The 18,886-nt window shown below is 38.6% G+C and overlaps 1 protein-coding gene across 1 annotated transcript in view; it reads right to left on the bottom strand.

The window, feature by feature from the left end:
- The window catches only part of CEP72 (centrosomal protein 72), a 1,336,989-nt gene that overhangs the window by 696,493 nt on the left and 621,610 nt on the right, over positions 1–18,886 (bottom strand). Inside the window, exon 7 of the mRNA XM_044065699.1 lies at positions 3,950–4,004. Within this exon, the coding sequence (XP_043921634.1) occupies positions 3,950–4,004 (55 nt within the window). The remainder of the gene's footprint in view (positions 1–3,949; positions 4,005–18,886) is intronic.

Below are 18,886 nucleotides of genomic sequence, written 5' to 3'. Positions count from 1 at the left end.
AATTTATCAATGAGTGTCTTTCATTAAAAGTTGTGGAGTTGAAGGTAGAGAGTTTATGGCAGTCCCTGTAAAGATGAGGCTTAGATAGCTGTGGGGAATGTCTTTCAGTATAGGTGGGAAAGTGGTCGCTTAAGGTAATGGGAAGTGTCATAGCGTTGTGGTAGAGGTGAGGGTTGTTAGTCAATATCCAGTCAAGGATAGTACCAGTGTTGGACAGTTTAGTCAAGCGGGTTGGGGTTGTAATGAGCTGGGTAAATCCAAAGAGGTTGATGCTTTGGTCTGGGAAGTAAGCACTTAGTGTTTTCCAGTCAATATTTACATCACCCAGTGTTATAGTTCCATAGGGTATATTTTGGGAGACCCATGATAGTATGTTGTCAAGAGTAGGGATGTTTTTGCCAGGTGGGATACAGATGGAAGCAATAGCAAACTTTTTTGTGGGTGTTTATGTGGCAGTTAATTATTAGTAGTTCGGCAGGGTAGAAATCAGGTGGATGTGCAGATAAGGGGGAGAGGTTCAGTTCTTCAGAGAAGATTATGGCTACAACTCTTCCTTTCTTAAAGATTCTATCCTGGTAGTAAATATTGTATTCTGGAGGTAGGATGACATTGTTTGAGATATGAGGTTTTAGCCAGGTTTCAGAAAAGGTTAAGATGTGTGGAGTATAATGGAAATGAATGCTTGAAGTTGAGTGGCTTTAACAGAATTTGTATGTTTATAACAGAATTTGTATGTTTATAACAGAATTTGTATGTTTATAACAGAATTTGTATGTTTATGATTTTTTTATGATAGAATGGATAAGGTTTTAAGAGAGCAGGAAGAGAGGGTTGAGGAGATGGGGAAGGAGGAGCAAGATGTTGTTTGAATAGAAGTGGATAGTGATGTGGATGGACCTTGATTAGGGTATATGTCACCAGCTAGAAGTAGAACTCTAACAAGTATGGTGAGCATGGGGAGTAAGAGCTGTAAATAAGATGATTTAGTTTGATTCTGAGAGACAGAGGGGCTGAGAGAGAAGACTTTGGTTTTGAAAAGATGGCTGTATGAGAAGTAAATAAAGAGAGAGAAATAGAATATGAGAGGGTGGAGTTATGGTTGTTAGATACTTGGGAGAGTGTTGGTGATGATTTTTGATAAGTAAGGTTCATGCTATATAAGGTCCAGTAGGACAGAATAAGTAGAATAGAGGTTATCAGTATGCTGATACACATGATATTGAAGATAGAGAGAGGGATGGCTATTATAAAAACAGGAGGGAGGGAGAAAAAAAGAGGGGAGGTGTCTGAAAGGTAAGACTTGGGTGGAGAAGGATGAAGGAGTGAGAAATGGTTGCTAATGATGCAACACTAGAAGGTGGGGAGTAGAAGGGTTGTACTAAGAGAATTTATTGGAGGAGCTGTTTGGGTGGAATTAGAGGGTGGAAAAAGATTAACAATTTGTTAATTGTGATAGGCTGGGAAGAGGGGTGGGCGTTAGGTGAATGGATATACTGTTAAGGAGGTGGGTGTGAATGGGGGTAGGGTAGGTGAGTGGAGTGAGCTCAAGCATAATGAGGGCAAATGGAGAGGGTTAGAGCAAGTTTCCATTGTGTATGCAGTGAAAAAAAAAAGTATCACCCACTTTGCAAGAGTGGAGAAAGCAGTGAACAAAAGGACGGGTATGAATAATATTTACAACAGAAAAAAAAAATAACTATCTTAACTTGCAACGCTTACTGTATATACTGTTGATAATATCTTATTATTGTATTAAAGCCAACAACCTGTAATGTTGTGTACTACTGCTGCAACTTTGTATCTCTATTTATCATGTACAGAATTTCCCGGTAAACAAATGCAAAATAAAATAAATAAAGTATGTACCATTTACTTTGGAGCAACTTTGATCAGCAAAGTAAGAGTGTCTTAGGGACAATATAATGTCTTTTATAAAAGTTCCCTTCTGTGTCAATGTAAGGGGTGCGGGTGCACTAAGTACAAAGGTATGGAGGGAAATTGGTGTGCTCACCACTGTATGTTACAACTTAATACAGAAATTGGTTATTTAAATATAGCTTTTTAGCATACTTTATGCTTGCAAATTAGACGTTTAACGTTTTTGGACTAGTGGTTCCTGATCTTTATGGTGGCTGCAGTATCTGCTAGTTCAGTTCAGTTAACCGTCGATGAGGAGTTTACAACTTAACTAGATGTTGAAAAAAAATTATGTGAGGGATAGCAAGATAGCAGTAGAAGCATGATAGTAAAAAACAGAGAAAGAGTCAATGTTAATGTATACACAAATATGTGCACCACATAGTTAAATCACCTTTTCATCACCAACTCTATTTCCTGACTACCATTACGTTTAACATGAGTACTTAGTTACAAGGGTATTTATTATTTAGTGCACATATAGCTTAATGCCTCTTAGGAGACAGTACATTGTTATATTATTAGTGCAAAATATGCTACATTACTAAACTAACACTTCAGTTTATCATTTAAGAAACTGAGACTGTATAATATGAGGGCCCGGTAATAACAAGTGTGTTCACAGATAGGAAACAGTCTAAAATGGCGATTAGTAGTGCTATGCCAGAAAATCTCAGTAGACAAGGTAACCAAGCCAGTAGTAGAAGAGATGCACTGATGTGAACCCTAATAATACAACTGTTCAAGCATTTATCAGTTAAAATGCAAGTATGCAGGCTATGAGACAAACCATGAGTCACAGGCTTGGCTTGTCATATGGTTTGGGTATGTTATATTCTCAATGCAAATGATACACAGTTGGCAAGTAAAAGATTTGACAAAAAGCTAGAATTAACTACTATAGGATACATTTTTTTAAGCTAAAATAAACACAATAAGCAAAAAAAAACATGTGAGCACGCTAATCAGGGGGGGGGGGGGGGGGACAGACAACAACTGGGTAGTTTAAAAATGGCTCCCGTATCACCAGGATTACTATATAGCCTATAACTGGATGTCAGATGAAAATAAGGAGGGAGGGATTACCAGATTAGAGTAGAAGGGCATGCAACTAGAGCAGGTTTCCAGTGTGCATGCATGCAACTAGAGCAGGTTTCCAGTGTGTGTGCAGTGAAAAAAAAGTATCACCCACTTTTGCAAGAGTGGAGAAAGCAGTGATGCAAAGGACAGGTATGAATAACATTTACAAGAGAAAAAAATAAACTATATACCCTTTATTTTGGAGCAACTTTGATCAGCAAAGAAAAAGTGTTTTAGGGGCAAGATAATGTCTTTTTTTAAAAGTTCCCTTCTGTGTCAGTGTAAGGAGTGGGGGTGTACTAAGAACAAAGGTATGGAGGGAAATTGGGTAGCTAGCATCCATGGTGGTGTACTCACCACTGTATGTTACAACTTAATAAAACAAATTGCTTATTTAAAGCTAGCTTTTTAACATACTTTATCCTTGCAGATTAGACTTTCAATGTTTTTGGACTAGGGGTTCCTGATCTTTATGGTAGCTGCAGTATCTGCCAGTTCAGTACTGCTGATAAGGAGTTTACAACTTAACTATAACTTGAAGCAACAGAAAACACTTATGTGGTGAGCACGTTACACAGGGCGGATGGGCAGCAACTGGCAGCTTAAAAGAACTTCTCTCAGAATACATTGGACTCCTTCATTTTAAGCAGGGTAAATAAATCCTACAAAAGCTGAATACATTTTCATTAGTCAACATCAGCATTATGAGCTGCAATAAAGGAAAGGCTAATACCATTTTAAGATATGATTTATAAATAGTAGTGCACTTTTAATAACCAATGCTATCTATACTCAACATACATCCTAAATTTCATAGCCAGTTAACACATACAGCAATAACTTAGTATGCAGGCTACATTTAACCAAAATTAATGCAATAACGAAAATGCAATACATAACTCTGAGTGTCAAAAAATCTGTTACATAAAGAGAGAACAGTAATGAATCTTACCTTCTCCAGTTTCCTGAAACTCCATGGAACTTTTATGTTCTGATGTTATCACAACCTATATCAGAGAAGCAAATAGTATAAATACTACATAGAAATGGTAAAGAGGAATTGTCAATTACAATGAATTTGATTAACAATTGCCAAATTTAAATGCTGCTACCTCTCTCCACAGTTGCAAGAGGATGAGCATTAAAGAAAGTCCAGATTTATGCAGCTGTCTCTTTACACCTATAAAGTCATATCAGTTTTCTTAAACAGATCAGTAAATTTGATGTATTCAAAATTTCCCTAGGTGAGTCTACATTAATTTTAGACAAATAAATAAATAAAATAAAAATGAAGACAAATTAAAACACAGAGCATTTTTAATCCATACTACGAAAGTTGCATACCTCCAAATCTCTTAGCACAATAATTCAACACAAACCCAAAAATTAAGGAAAACAAAGGCCCCATATTATGAACATATTTTAAATACTGCTGTTATAAACTCTGAAAGTTGTTAGAGAATTAGGTTTTCCATTAATATGCAATTTCTGAAGGAAATACAATGCTCTTCATATTGCTCACTGCTGCAGTCTAGGCTGGTTATATCCTGGCAAGGATATAACAGCTGACCAGCTTCCAAAGCTTCAGAGCAGCTTTCATGCACCCAAACTGTCAGCAGCTCAAGCTGAGCTGACTGAAAAACAAGTCTGGATGTAAAGCCCTTTGGAGCTTTCCTGCCAGGTGAGAGAGAAAGGCTGAGCCCTGAAAGGACAATGCTAGGAATAAAAAAACACACCAAAAACAAGGTGGGTAGAGGGAGGGAGTGGCTCTCCGCCAAAAGATTTCTCTTCTGACAAACCTCAGTACTGGGATCTGAAAAGATAAAGGTTGTTGATGCTGAGACCAAAGAGATTTCAGATACTGCTCTATCTTTCTAACATGGAGTCTTGCTAGGAGTATCGTGATAATCACAGATGCCACGAGACCCAAAATCCTAAGGTATTCCCCTCGCAGTGACCAAAGCCTGAGTGGAAAACCTTATAAATAGATCTACATAAAGATTTTATTTTTACCTGTGGAAGGAAAGCTCTTTGAACTGAGGTCTCTAGCTGACATCCCAGGAACACAATTCTTTGTCGGGGGCTCAAAAAAAACTTTTTTTAAACAGGAAACATCTTTATTAAATTATCAGTTATGACACAGGCAATCATACATTTATATAAATGAAAACAAACCATATTGACATAATCACAGCTACAAGCATTTTACATCACAAACCATACTGACATAATCTTAGTTACAAACATTATACATCACTTATAATCTACCCAATCATTGCAAGTCAGACATTACACAGCTTGATTCCCATTATCTAGTACTATAGCAGCCACCATAATTAAGACCCAGCAAGGCCTTACTATGTCTAGGCAATTTGGATTCTGTATCATAGGTCAGAAAAATAATTTCCTTAGTTGCACCACTTTGCCCACCCAGTATTTCTGACCGAGTAGTCTGCAGGGAATCTTTAAAGTCTGCCAACTCATTACACTTCCAGAAAATATGTTCCCAATTACCTCTTTCTTCCCCCATCACACCTCCAACATTTGCTGTCTACCTGAGTAAAAATTCTCTGGAGTCCACTTGGGGTATAAACATATCAACATTTCCAAACAAAAATCCTAAATCTTCTAGTTTTTTTTTTTTTGCATATTTGGGAGACATACATATATCTCTCCATTGTTTTTCTATATAGTTTCTCTTCCCAATCCCTTCTAAACTCCACTGATTGATTTTTATAGTCATCATGCAATATTTAATAAGCTCTACTAATTATTTCTTTAACAACAGCTTCTGTTATAACTTCTACTAAAAACTCTACCACTGCTGGTCTTTTGTTTAGCCCCCCTCCCATTTCTTTCTCTTTGCCAATACTCTGATATCAATCATTGATAGAGAAGGCAGTCTCTAACTTGCAGTCCAGTTAAATTTTTGGCATCTTCCCATTCTGTCTTCCCTTATCTAGTTGTTTGCTCCCAAGACCTTGGTTCCTTAGCCAGTTTTTTTTAATAAAATCCAGCTCCCTCTTGCCTATTGTCTGTATCCTTAATTGCAGTCATCGCCATTGGCAGAATCCTATTTCTGCATCCAGTGTTGGCTTAGTTCTTAGAACACTTTCTGCTACTTTATGAATATAATATTCTGTATGATTACTGTTATTCTCCTTAAAGATCGGCATCCAAAATCCCAGTCTCTCCTTGTTTCTTGAGCTTCTCCACTGTTTCATCATCATCCCTTTCCACTTTGAATTATAGGTTTCTGCTTGTGCTATGTATAGGAGCCTTAACTGTGTAGCCCTGAAATACCCCTTAATCCCAGTCTGCTTTGTTCTAATGAAAGAATCATCTTATGCCACACTTGACTCTTGCAGTCTTCCCCTCCCAGATAAAATCCTTCAGCTCTTTATTAATTGCTGTTCACAACTTTTCCTCTGGTTGATAAAAAATATGCTAGACATGTTTATAAAATTAAAGGGACTAGAAAATTTTTAGCTGTTTATATTTTACTATCGTATCTTACTATTCATATCCATATAACAGAGCTTCCAATTTTTCAGTTTTTGTATTATCTTTTGTTTAGTCTCTTCCCACATATCCTTAGCTGCTAGACCGGTATCATTTTTAATCAATACTCATAAATACTTCATTTTATCATGCCCCCACAAATATGGATATTGCTGAGCCAATTTTGTGTGTGGGTACATAATTTACTGCTATTGCCTTTCTTTTAGCATCATTAATTTTGTATCCCAAAAACAGTTGAAACGGTCTCAAAATGTTCCACAACACTAATGTCCTTTCCTGCTTTTGTCAGGTACAAAATAATATCTGCAAGTACAGCCAGCTTTTCTTGACTACTATACTAATTATATCCTTGAATTTCCAGCTCCCTTATTTTCTTTGCCAGTGGTTCTAAATAAAATACAAATAACAAAGGTGAAAGAGGGCACCCCTGCTTGGTTCATTTGCTCAAGCAGAAATTATCAGACAGGACACCACACACTTTAATTTTTGCCTCCGATCCCTCATATATCCTCAAAATCAACTTTATAAATTTATCAGGGAATGCAAATGCTTCCATTGCCCTGCTGATTAAGCCCCAGCTTACTCTGTCAAATGCTTTCTCTGCATCAAGACTCACCAACAAATGTGGTATTTTCATACATTCTGCTTCCCTCTGGATTATTAAGGTTCTGTTAATGTTGTCAGATATGTGCCTGCCCTCCACAAAACACACTGATCCATATCTATCAATTTTGGCATTACTTTTGCCATTCCTTTAGCCATTTTATAATCATGGTTTAGTATTGAAATGGGCCTGTATGAAGCTGGATCTGATGGGTCTTTACCCTCTTTAGTCATTACAGCTACCACCCCTTTCTTCCAGGATATTGGTACTTCTCTTCCTCTTAAAATATTATTAAACAATACCTTCCAGATCTTTATCAGTTCTTCCCTCCTAGCTTCCAAACACACACAGGAATACCATCTAATCCTAGGGATTTTCCTGTAGACATCTCAATTGTTCATCTCATCTCCTCCTATCCTGTTAGTAACTGAGCCTCATCTACTGCTAACCTTGGCATATTAAAACTTCCATAAACATTTCCATTTGTACCTTTTCTTGATTTCCATATTTGTCTGCTTTATATAGACTTTCACAGAATTTCCGAAATATTTCTAATACCCCTAGACAATCTCTTGTTAACTTCCTAAGCTTGGCAACAGCCCTTTCTGTGCTCTAGAGTTATTAGCAAAAAAAGTTGCACTAACAGCAATCTTTCTAAACTCCTGCATGTTATCAAGGTAATCCTTTATTTTCTGTTTATCATTCTGCAGTTGCTCTTCTTCTTTTCCGTTTGATTCCTCCTATTCTGCAATACTTTAACATTTGTCAGTCCCTCTAGATAATTCTTGTTACTTCTTAAGCATATCTTCCTTTCATCTATTTCCACATTATTTTTAAACTCCACTTTAATTTTATCCTACTCCCTAGCTATATTTTCAGAAGAAATTTCTATCTTCTTTAAGAGCTCCTGAATAATTTCCACTATCCATTTCTTAAATTACTCTTTTCAACAGATACACTGGATATAAAAAGTTTACACACCCCTGTTAAAATGCCAGGTTTTTGTGATATAAAAAAACGAGGCCACAATAAATCATTTCAAAAGTTTTCCGACTTTTAATGTGACCTATAACCTGTACAATTAAACTGAAAAACAAACAAATCTATTAAGGGAAAAAATATAAAAAATTAAAAAAAACGTACAATATGCTGGTTGCATAAGTGTGCACACCCTTGTTGTGTGCACACACCCTTAAACGAATACTTGTTCAAGCACCTTTTGATTTAATTACAGCATTCAGTCTTCTTGGGTATGCACCTGCCATCAATTAGAGAGACTCCGATTAATCCCAAATAAAGTTCAGCTGTGCTAGTAGGATTTTTCTGACATTTACTCAGTTGCCTGCTACAGCAAAAGCCATGGTTCACAGAGAGCTTACAAAGCATCAAACGGATCTTGTTGCTGAAAGGTATCAGTCAGGCGAAGGGTACAAAAACATTTCCACAGCATTGGATATACCATGAAAGACAGTGAAGTCAGTCATCAAAAAGTGGAGAAAATATGGGACAACAGTAAAGTTACAAAGAACTGGATGTCCCGCCAAAATTGATGGAACAAGACGAAAACTGGTCAGGGAGGCTGCCAAGAAACCTACAGCAACACTGAAGGAGCTGCAGGAATTTCTGGCAAGTACTTGTGTACTACATGTGACAACAATCACCTGTATGCTCCATATGTCTGGACTATGGGGTAGGGTTGGAAGACGGAAACATTTTCTTACACAGAAAAACATCCAGGCCTGGCTAAAATTTGCAAAATAATATATCAAGTTTCACAAAAACATGTGGGAAAATGTGCTATGGTCTGATGAGACCAAGGTTGAACTTTTTAGCTACAATTCCAAAAGGTATGTTTGGCGCAAAAACAACACTTTGCATCACCAAAAGAGCACCATCCCCACAGTGAAGCATGGTGGTGGCAGTATCATGCTTTGGGTTGCTTTTCTTCAGCTGGAACTGGGGCTTTAGTCAAGGTGGAGGGAATTATGAACAGGTCCAAATACCAGTCACTTTTGGCCCAAAACCTTCAGGTGTCTGCTAGAAAGCTGAAGATGAAGAGGAATTTCACCTTTTAACACGACAATGACCTCAAGCATATATCCAAATCAACAAAAGAATGGCTTCACTAGAAGAAAATTAAAGTTTTGGAATGGCCCAGCCAGAGCCCAGACCTATATCCAATAGAAAATCTGTGGGGTGACCTGAAGAGGGCTGTGCACAAGAGATACCCTCACAATCTGACAGATGTGGAGCGCTTTTGCAAGGAAGAGTGGGCAAATATTGCCAAGTCAAGATGTGCCATGCTGATAGACTCCTACCCAAGAAGATTGAATGTTGTAATTAAATCAAAACGTGCTTCAACAAAGTATTAGTTTAAGGGTGTGCACACACAACAAAGTATTAGTTTAAGGGTGTGCACACTTATGCAACCAGCGTATTGTACATTTTTTTTATTTTTTTATATTTCTTCCTCTAACAGATTTGTTTGTTTTTCAATTGAATTGTACAGGTTATAGGTCACATTAAAGGTGGGAAAAGTTTTGAAATGATTTAGTGTGGTCCAATTGTTTTATATCACAAAAACCTGGCATTTTAACAGGGGGGTGTAAACTTTTTATATCCACTGTAGATAGGAAAGCACCAGGGTCTCATTTTTATTTCATTATCCTATGTTTTAATTTTAGTTATTACTGCCGCATGATCTGAAATAGTTAGTGAATGCATATCAAGACCTTCAATTAAATGCACATGTTCCTGTGAAATGTAAATTCTATCTAGCCTAGCCCATTTTTTGTATCTTGGGGAATATGTAAATTCACTCTGAACTCCTAGTACTGAATTCAAATCTTCCATGCGAAATACCTTCATAAATTTCTTCAAAAGTCTGTGATAAATCAAGGGAGGATAATATCCCATCTAACTAGTGAGGATGCAAAATGTGATGAAACTTTAAAGAGATTAAGAGAGGAGTTTTTAAAGAGGGGATATTCTAAAAAAAGAAAGTGATGTCCTAATGGACCCCCTAATTATAGATAGAAAAGGTAAGGGGAGACCTTATTTTGTAGTAAGAATACTCATTTACATGACAATGAGAAGGAAAAATCCAGAAAGTTAAACACGCAATTGAGGCTGAATATTCCCTTTTCAAATAATAACAAAAACATATGCAGGGTTATTAATAAAAATTGGGCTATACTGAGTACAAATGATGAAATAAGAAGTATAGTGGGATATAAACCTAGTTATAGTTATCGGAAATAAGAAGTCTTTGAAGAGGCTGCTATGTTATGAGAAAGGAAGTAAGAAAGGGATTACATCAAGTAGACAAGGAACTTTTCCTTGCAGAAGATGCAACCATGCTCCTATGTGATGGCATCTGATAGTTTCACTCACTCAAATACAAAAAAAAATTACAATTTTAAGCATTATGCTGATTGTAAGACTAGAGATATAGTCTATTTAGCTAGCTGTCTAAAATGTAACAGCTTCTACATAGGCAAGACAAATAGGACATTGAGAGAGAGGGTGAGGGAACATATTTATGCAATTAATCGAGAAGATGAGACAAATGCACTAGCACAACATGTATTAAGTAATGGATTAGACAATAAATTTAAATTTATGGTAATAGAGTTAATTGGAAGAAACAATAGGTTAGGGAATGTTAAAAAGTACATGGAAAAAGAAGAAACTAGATGGATTATTAGAATGCAATCAGATAGGGGGAAAGGTTTGAATGACAGGATAACCATCAAACCTTTTCTCAGAGATAGGCCACTAAAACATTAGTTTAATTATAAGTTATAATAAATTGTTGATATTATAAAGTAGGTTGAATGTTTATAAGTTTTATATGTTATGTAAAAATGTTTTAATGTTTTTAATAAATATATAAAAGTATATATTAACACAAGAGCAAGAGAATGTTTTAGAGATATTTAGGTGACAGTTTGAAATGTTCATCATTATTTTATTTTTAATGTATAGATGTACTAGGATATGTAGATATTTGATGAATTACGTTAATATTCAGACAGTAAATAATGATAAGAATTTATAGAAAGTAATGTATATACTGCCATCTAATGGTAGACAGAAGTTGTATTTTAAAATGGTATAGGTTTTGGCGCCTTTTTAACTATTTAAATGAATAGAAAATCTTAGTAGTTACTTGTCTGATGAAGTGTATGGTCTATACTCTAAAGCGCTTACAAAAAGTTTTATATTGTTTCATATCGTTGGAATAAAAGAATAATGTTTTAATTCAGCTGTGGTGGTCCTTGAAGGTGTGCTAAAAGGAGCTTTGCTGTTTTCGTTCAAGTACCTTTATCCAGAAGCTGCTTCTGTGTTTCTGGTATTGGGAAAAGGCATACAGGAGACCGTGGGGCCAATTGTGGAGGAGGAGTGTCTCTGGGTGACTTCCCCAGAGGCAGAATTGGGGTGAAGTAATTGCTGCACTTGATGTTTAAGTGGATGCAAACAGGTTTCAGCAAGGTTGACCGCCCCAATGACAGAATATAATTTTTGCCACTTCTAGACTGAGACACCACTCGTGAGGCTGAAGGATGTATTTGCTCAGCTTGTCTGCAATCACACTAGAACTCCAAGGAATGTGCATTGCTATTAGAAAGTGGTTGGAAAAGATTGCCCACTGCCACACTCAGGAGCTTCTTGACAAAGGGAGTAAGACTTGGTTCCACCCTGCTTGTTGAGGATGTACTAAACCACTGATGTATTGTCTGTTCGAACTGCAACAGTCCCCTGAGGAAGAGTTGTCTGAAAAGTTTGCAACACAAGAAGACTATTAGCTCCAGGACATTGATGCACAAGTTGGCCTCTAATGGGGACCAAGTGCCTTGGACCATCTTGCCCAGAAAAGCCCGCCCCAACCCATCTGGGAGCAGCCGTGGTTACTATGGCTGTGGGCTCTGGAAAAACAAAGGGAGGACCATGGAGAGAGTGATCAGGATTTGGTCTGACAAGAGTTGGTGGAGGATAGACCACTGGGAAGCTAGTAACCATTGCAGAATTCTCATATGTAACTTGGCTAAAGGTACTAGAGTTACTGATGGTAACATCGACCTTAGAGCTTGCAGGATTAGTCGAGCTGGAACGCTCTTTCTGCAGATTACCTTTTGAGCTTGTACCACTATTCTCTGAAGTCTTTCTGGAAGAGGGGATGATGTTGTTGTTTGAGTATTTAGTACAGCCCCTATGAATTCTAAATTTTGTGTTGGCGTTAAATGTGATTTTTCAAAATTTTACCGTAATCCCCAAATGGGCGGAGATATTGAGGGTGCAATCTCTGGTTATCATTAACTGATGCCTGGTCGAAGCGGTTATGAGCCAGTCTCCCATATATGGAAACACTCTGAATCTTTGCAGTATCAAGTGCTACTACTGCCGTACATTTGGTGAACATCCTGGGGGGCCGTGGTGACACCAAAGGACTGTACTCTGAACTGGTAATGACTGGCTCCCAGCTGAAAGTGAAGGAACTTTCTGGAGTGTTTGTCCATCTTTACATGGTAATATGCATCCTGAAGGTCTATTTAGTACATCTAGTCATTTTTCCTCAAAAAGGGAAGAATAGACTGTACTGTGACCATCCGGAACATTGCTTGCCAAACAGATTTGTTCAGCACACTGAGATCCAAAATGGGTCTCCAGTCCCCTGTCTTTTTTTAGAACTAAAAAAAAAACGTTCCTGATCCTTTCTGGTCTGGTGGGACTTCTTGGAAGACTCTCTTGTCCAGCAGTTTTTGGATTTCTTGCAATGCTGAATCCCTCTGATTGGGTGGAACATCAGGGATTTTCAGTAGAGGAGGAGGGCAGGAAAAGGGAATGATATAGCCTCTGGAAATGATCTGTTGCACCCAGGAAATCTGTTGCTAAATTTATCCAGGCATTTAGGTGCAAGGATAAGTGCCCCCCCCGACAACTTCAACTGGAAGACAGTTAAGCCTCACTTCAGGAATGCTGAAAGGGCGTTCCTGGGAAGGAATCCCCTAAGCTCTGATTTTAAGCACCACCTCTGCTGCAAGGAATTTGGTTCCACCCTCTATCTTTGGGAGAACTCCCTCCACGTGTGACTTTAAAAAGCCCTTGGGATTTTTTGAACCACATTTTTCCACCACTCCTTCGGTTCCTGGAAAATGACCTTGGGGGGGGGTAGAGAAACATACTCCCACAGCAGAAAGGGTCTTAGCACCCTTCTCACACCTGGATAAAGTCTCTTTTTCTGTAGGGCCAAACAAAGAAGTTCCGTCAAAAGTAGCTTTGACGAAAGACCACATGAATGGTTCCACAAAGTCACACAGGCGGATTGAGGTGCGTCTCCTTTTGTCTATGCCTGTACCCACTGTTCCGGATGTTCCTTCAGCTGTATGAGCTACCAGCCTTGTGGATGAATCAGACAGACTCCAGGGTGGCTAACTGGGAAGACACTTTCTCTTGAACTCCTTCAGCTACAGCTCCTGCCAGGGCATCTGACAATTCCTTAATCAGATCCCGTTGGAGTCTCATGAAATGTGCCAAAAAATTCAAGGACCTTACAGTAAAGGTCAATGAAGCATAAACACACTTCCCAAATCTGTCCATAGCCCAAGACTCCCTGTTGGATGGATGAACAGAGGAACTCCCCTCAGCAAGTTCCATTTTAGTGGTGGCCACTATGACCATAGCATTCACAGCTAACCACTTGGCCCAAAACGTTTTATTATTTGGGGGCAGAGAGTATTTTATCAGGATTTTAGGGATGGACTTGATGGTGTCTGTAGCCTTCCATGCCCACTTTGAAATCAAATGAATGAGTTCATCAGTGGGTGGTGTCACCCAAGAAGTAGATGGGAAGGTGGCGAAAGCCTGAAGGTAAACAGATTCCTCAAAGGAAGGGTTTTGGGACTTTCAGCCACCTCTGTTTTTAAATTTCCAGGCGGTCTCCAAATCTTCAGGAGGTGACTGTAGTGGCCCTTCATCCTCATTGAAATGTGTCTCCTTGGTGACTGATTCCTGCGGGGAATCCAAGTGCTTCCTCTTGCACTTCTTTTTCCTTAGGCATCTCCTCAGGAGGATAATCTGGGTAGGTATCATGAGACTACCTGAGCCTGTGAAACCTGATGCCTCAGCACCTGCTATCTCAGTGGAGAGACAGGAGGAATAACTGAACTCAAGGGGGTACCTGTTTTAAGGAGGAAGGTGCTGACAGCCTCTGCAAGAGAAAGGGCCCTGTGCATAGCCTCAAAGGCCATCCCCTGAAGAGGGAAGGGAGATCAAAACAGAGACAGATCACCTTGGAACTGGGCTCACTGTCAGCTCTGAAGAACTGACCCTCAAGACCTAAGCCAGAGATGAACTAACTCGAGCCAAAGCTCTGAGGAACAGAGAGGGCTATGAAAAACCTGGAGTCAAGATCTGCCCCTCAGAACTGACACGGTAGCTATGGCTCCAGGAAGTCTCGTATTCCGAAGTAACCAAAGAGCTCAGGGTAACTACCAGTTCCAAAGAGGTGAATAACTTCAGAGACAGGACAGTCAGTGCTAGGAGGTCTGGAACAGACCACTCTAAGGCTTCAATGAAGTTAGAGGAGGAGTAGTTAGTGAGGTAAAAGAAGTTTCAGTACCAAGACCCAAGAAGGTCAGAACTGAAAGGGGGTCTGAAAGTTGTCTAGGCCATAGAATTTTCTTCACTAGCCTCTCCACGTCAAGTTCAGAAAGACTTTTGCAGTGAACCGACAAAGTAGAAGGGGACTTGGGCCTCTGTAGGAAAAACCTGTGGTAGCTCCCCAGCAAAAATATCAATAAGGCAAATAGCTAGTTCTAGGCAATATGCCCTTGGTCATAGCAGGTGAAGCAGTAGTGATTTCCTGTACTGAGGCCTTTGATGTCGAAGGACTTGAAATAAAAATCGGTGCCGGAATGGATGTTGGCACTGGTGTGTCAGTAGCAAGAGGCCTGTAGTTCTGTTGAAATATTCAGAAAAGAGGGTTTCAATTCTTTTGCTTTTGGAACCGACAGGGAGGTCAGAACTGAGAGACTTCTTTTCTTGCCTTTGCCCACTAAAGATGAGGATGAAGGAGATGAAATGTTGGTTTTCCATTTGTCTTCAGAAGATGAGCCTTTGCTAAAAGCTGAGGGAAGCAAGCCTTTTAAAATAAGGCTATTTTGCCTTTCCACAAGGGCTCTGTGGCTAAAGTTATGACAAATGGTGCAGTCTTTTTGTAAATGGAGGGGGTCAAGACAATATATGCAGAGACTGAAAATCCCATGAGTGTATTTTATGGCCACACTTGTCATTTTTTATAACCAGATGGGCTCTTACCCTTCTCAGCCATGTCAACAAGAGTAGAAGCAGCTAGAAAATAGCTACTTACACCAACACTACAGAAGACAAAGAACTGGCAGAAGAAGGAAATAATTATTATTATTTTTATATATTTTTAAAAGGTGAGAATGGGGGTAGGACTATCAGCAAGGACAACCAAAGAAGTGCATAAGCATGTATGGGAAAAGAGCTACGGGGGGGGGGGGGGGCTATCAATGATAATAGTGGTAAATACACAAAAGTTTAAGGAAAACTGTATCAGTGATGATGCTTTATAAAGATTACACTAAGTGTAAGAAGAAAAATTAAAGAAGATAGAAGAAGCTCTGAGGAAAGAATAGAAGAATGTACCTAAACCCACTAGAGCTCAAGATCATTAGTGAAAAACAAATGTTTCAGAAAGCGGCAAACAAGATGTGAGGTAATTGAGAGAGAGGGATTGTGGGTAGAGGTGATGCTCAAGTTTTTGGTGGATGTGAGATGTAGTAACGGCCAATTCGGTTCAGATATCAGAACTGAAGCCATTTGTCAAAGATAAAATGAAGACCGACATCAGCTGAAGGTTTATTCATGCAAAGGCACATGGTGCAGCCTGAGCTTCTATTAGTGCTGTCCTGTTTTGTCTCATCTTTATAGCTCTCCCAACTGAGAAAACACCTGAATGCTTTCAGAGAACATTATCTCCTAGCAATTTCTTTTTTTTTTCTAGCCAATTTCACTTTATCAGATTCAATATTCTTTTCCATTTTCTTGCTTCTTCTCAAAACTTATTAGATCAAGCTAAGGCCCTCAATTCAGTCATTCACCCATGCAAGAATAAGACAAAGCACATTATTTTTTATTTTGTCATGCTCTTTTAATCAGACTTTTTCTTGTTTTTACATTGCAGTACCTACATTTCTTAGAGCTGAACAAGGAGAAAGACAGAAGGGAGAAAGAAAAAAAGAAAAAAAGGAGCACTTGTTTACAATAGTATCCCCATTACATTTCAAAACTGAGAACATTTTACTTTATAGCATGCAAAAAATAATACATTATAAAAATAGTACTGTTAATTTTTTTTCTTTTACTTGCACATTTAATTTTCTCCGTCCTCCTCATCACCTCAAAGTATTTTTCTAACATTAATGACATGAAGTAGGGCACATATATACTTTAGAGTCCCCCAGAAGTTTAACAAAGTCCAAAAAAGTCCAATATTTCCAGATTTTCTTGTTCTGTCATATTTCATGAATAACTGTTGCTTTGTAATCCAACATTAGTCAATTTCCAAGTTACTGGTTTTATTCCTGTTCATCTCCATCTCCAAATATACTCTCTATTCTTCTAGTCAACTCTTGTGCTCCCTTCCTTCTCTCCAGTATTTTCCGTTAAAACATTGGAAAAGTTTTCACTGTAGTCTTTAATACCAGAAAAATAAGAAAAAGAACCTCCTCCTGATTCACAGCTCACTTTTTGCTGGACAAACTTTTGTATTTCCTCCTTAGGATGTACTTCATCAAAAAATTATTTTTCCCTCCAGGGAAGAATATTTTGAAGATAGCTTGCGACTGCAGTTTGAATCTCATGCCTGCTTCTCAACATTCCCTGAATAGTGGTATAAATCAACTCGTCTTCTGCCTACTGTAGTATGAGTAAGCATTCTCCACAAACACTCTGCTGTTTCCCAACCTTTAGTACTTTGTCCTTCTGCCACAGTTTTGTCAATCAATTCCTTCTGCTGGTAGGATTTCAGCTTTAGTATTAAAGGTCTAGGCTGCTTTCTCATAGCGAGGTTTGGAACATAAATATGATGTGCCCTTTCAATTAACTTCTGCTGTGGAATACCAGTTAGGTTGCTTATCTGTGCTTTCATAAAATTAATACCGTTCCTTCGAGCTTCTTTGGTACAGCTGAAAATCTCATTTTCCCTACATGCTCTGTCCTCTAATTCTATTTTTTTAAACAGCTCTTCTTGAGCAGTCTCATATTCAGTGAGCCTTTTCTTCGTTTTGCCCCATGATTTTTGCAGTTATCACCTCGGCTGAACATCTGTTCAAAGCCTACCCTCCACTTCCTCCAGCCTGTTGTTATTTGAGTTGATCTACTCCATCAGTGTTTCATTTATTTTAACCAGGTCTGTGTGTAGTTGTCTTGTGCTTTCCTCTAAGTTACTGGAAGTCATATCTGGAGCTTGGCACTGCTTTTTGCTGAACAGCTGCAGTACTTTTCCCAGTTAGTGTTTTTTTCCTTACCTTTTGTAGCTGATTTTCCTTCAGGTCTTCTGTATTTCTTTTTTCCTGGCACCCAGGCAGTGCACTTACTAGCTAGTTAGTGAAATTTACCCAGAAACAGAAAAGTTCACTGGCCTTCTCTGCTGAGTTTCTGTTTTCACACTGGGAAAGCTAGACTTAGTGTGTTACTCAATGTGCAGCCATCTTGGAAGTCAGACTCAAGAAAGAGTTTTGAATGTGAGAGATTACTGACATTTTGAAAAAGACTCTGTAAGCAAATTGTCTATATAGGGAAAATGTGGATACTTTGTAGCTTGCAATGAGCTATAATTGGAGTCAGACACTTTGTAAACATTCTTGGTGCAGTGGATAGTCCAATGGGTATGGCCGAGAACTAATAATGTGATCCAGACACACAAAGCCTTCAGAAATGTCTGGATGAATGTAATGCTAAGCATCTTTTAAGTCTAGTGTTACTAAAAAACTTGAACTAAGAAGGGGTAACAGATTGTGAAGTGACATTTTAAATGTGGGCACTTAAACAGGTTTAGAAAAGATCCAGATCTGGTCACCAACCATTTTCTTTGTTTGGCACTAGGAACATCCTTGAGTAAAAACCCTTCTCCACCTGGGAAGGAGGAACTTGTTCTATTACTCATAAGGACTGCTTGTGATGAAGAACAGGAGGAAAGAAGAGAGTCTGATCTGCAGGAAGAGGAATGACCACCTGGAAAGGAGGAATTTCCTCCCACTGCCATCTATAACCCGGATTAATGAGTTTCCGAACAATTTGCCTGAAACAATCTATTGCCAAAGAGAAAAACAGATATTCAGATTTTCTGGAAGAAAAAAATGGCTGGGGGGGGGGGGGTCACAAGATCTCCTGAACGGTTATGAAGACTTCTCTGACTGTCCTTGGTTTGTGGAGGTTCAAGACTTCTTTTTGGAACCCCCTAGCCACTTCATCTTAATCATCTATTTATCTGAATTCTATTGAGACTGCTTAGTCTGCTTTTTGCCAAAACTGGATGAGGAGAAAGAAAATCCTTGGACAATTTGGAAAAGGAGAGTTAAAAAATGAAGAGACTCTGTGGATTAGCTTGCCCCTTTCATCACGCCTTTTTGATCACCTCTGCAGCTGAGAAGCCAAACACTAAATCTCTACCCAAGGGGAGAATTTAAAATTGAATTTTTAATATCATCTAGGAGGATCTGTGAATGCAGCCAA

This window comes from Protopterus annectens, chromosome 3.part0 (assembly GCF_019279795.1).
Source record: "Protopterus annectens isolate FY-2018-M chromosome 3.part0, PAN1.0, whole genome shotgun sequence".
Lineage (NCBI taxonomy): Eukaryota > Metazoa > Chordata > Ceratodontiformes > Protopteridae > Protopterus > Protopterus annectens.
The sequence above is the reverse complement of the archived record's forward strand: the minus strand, read 5'-3'. Positions and strand labels throughout refer to the sequence as shown.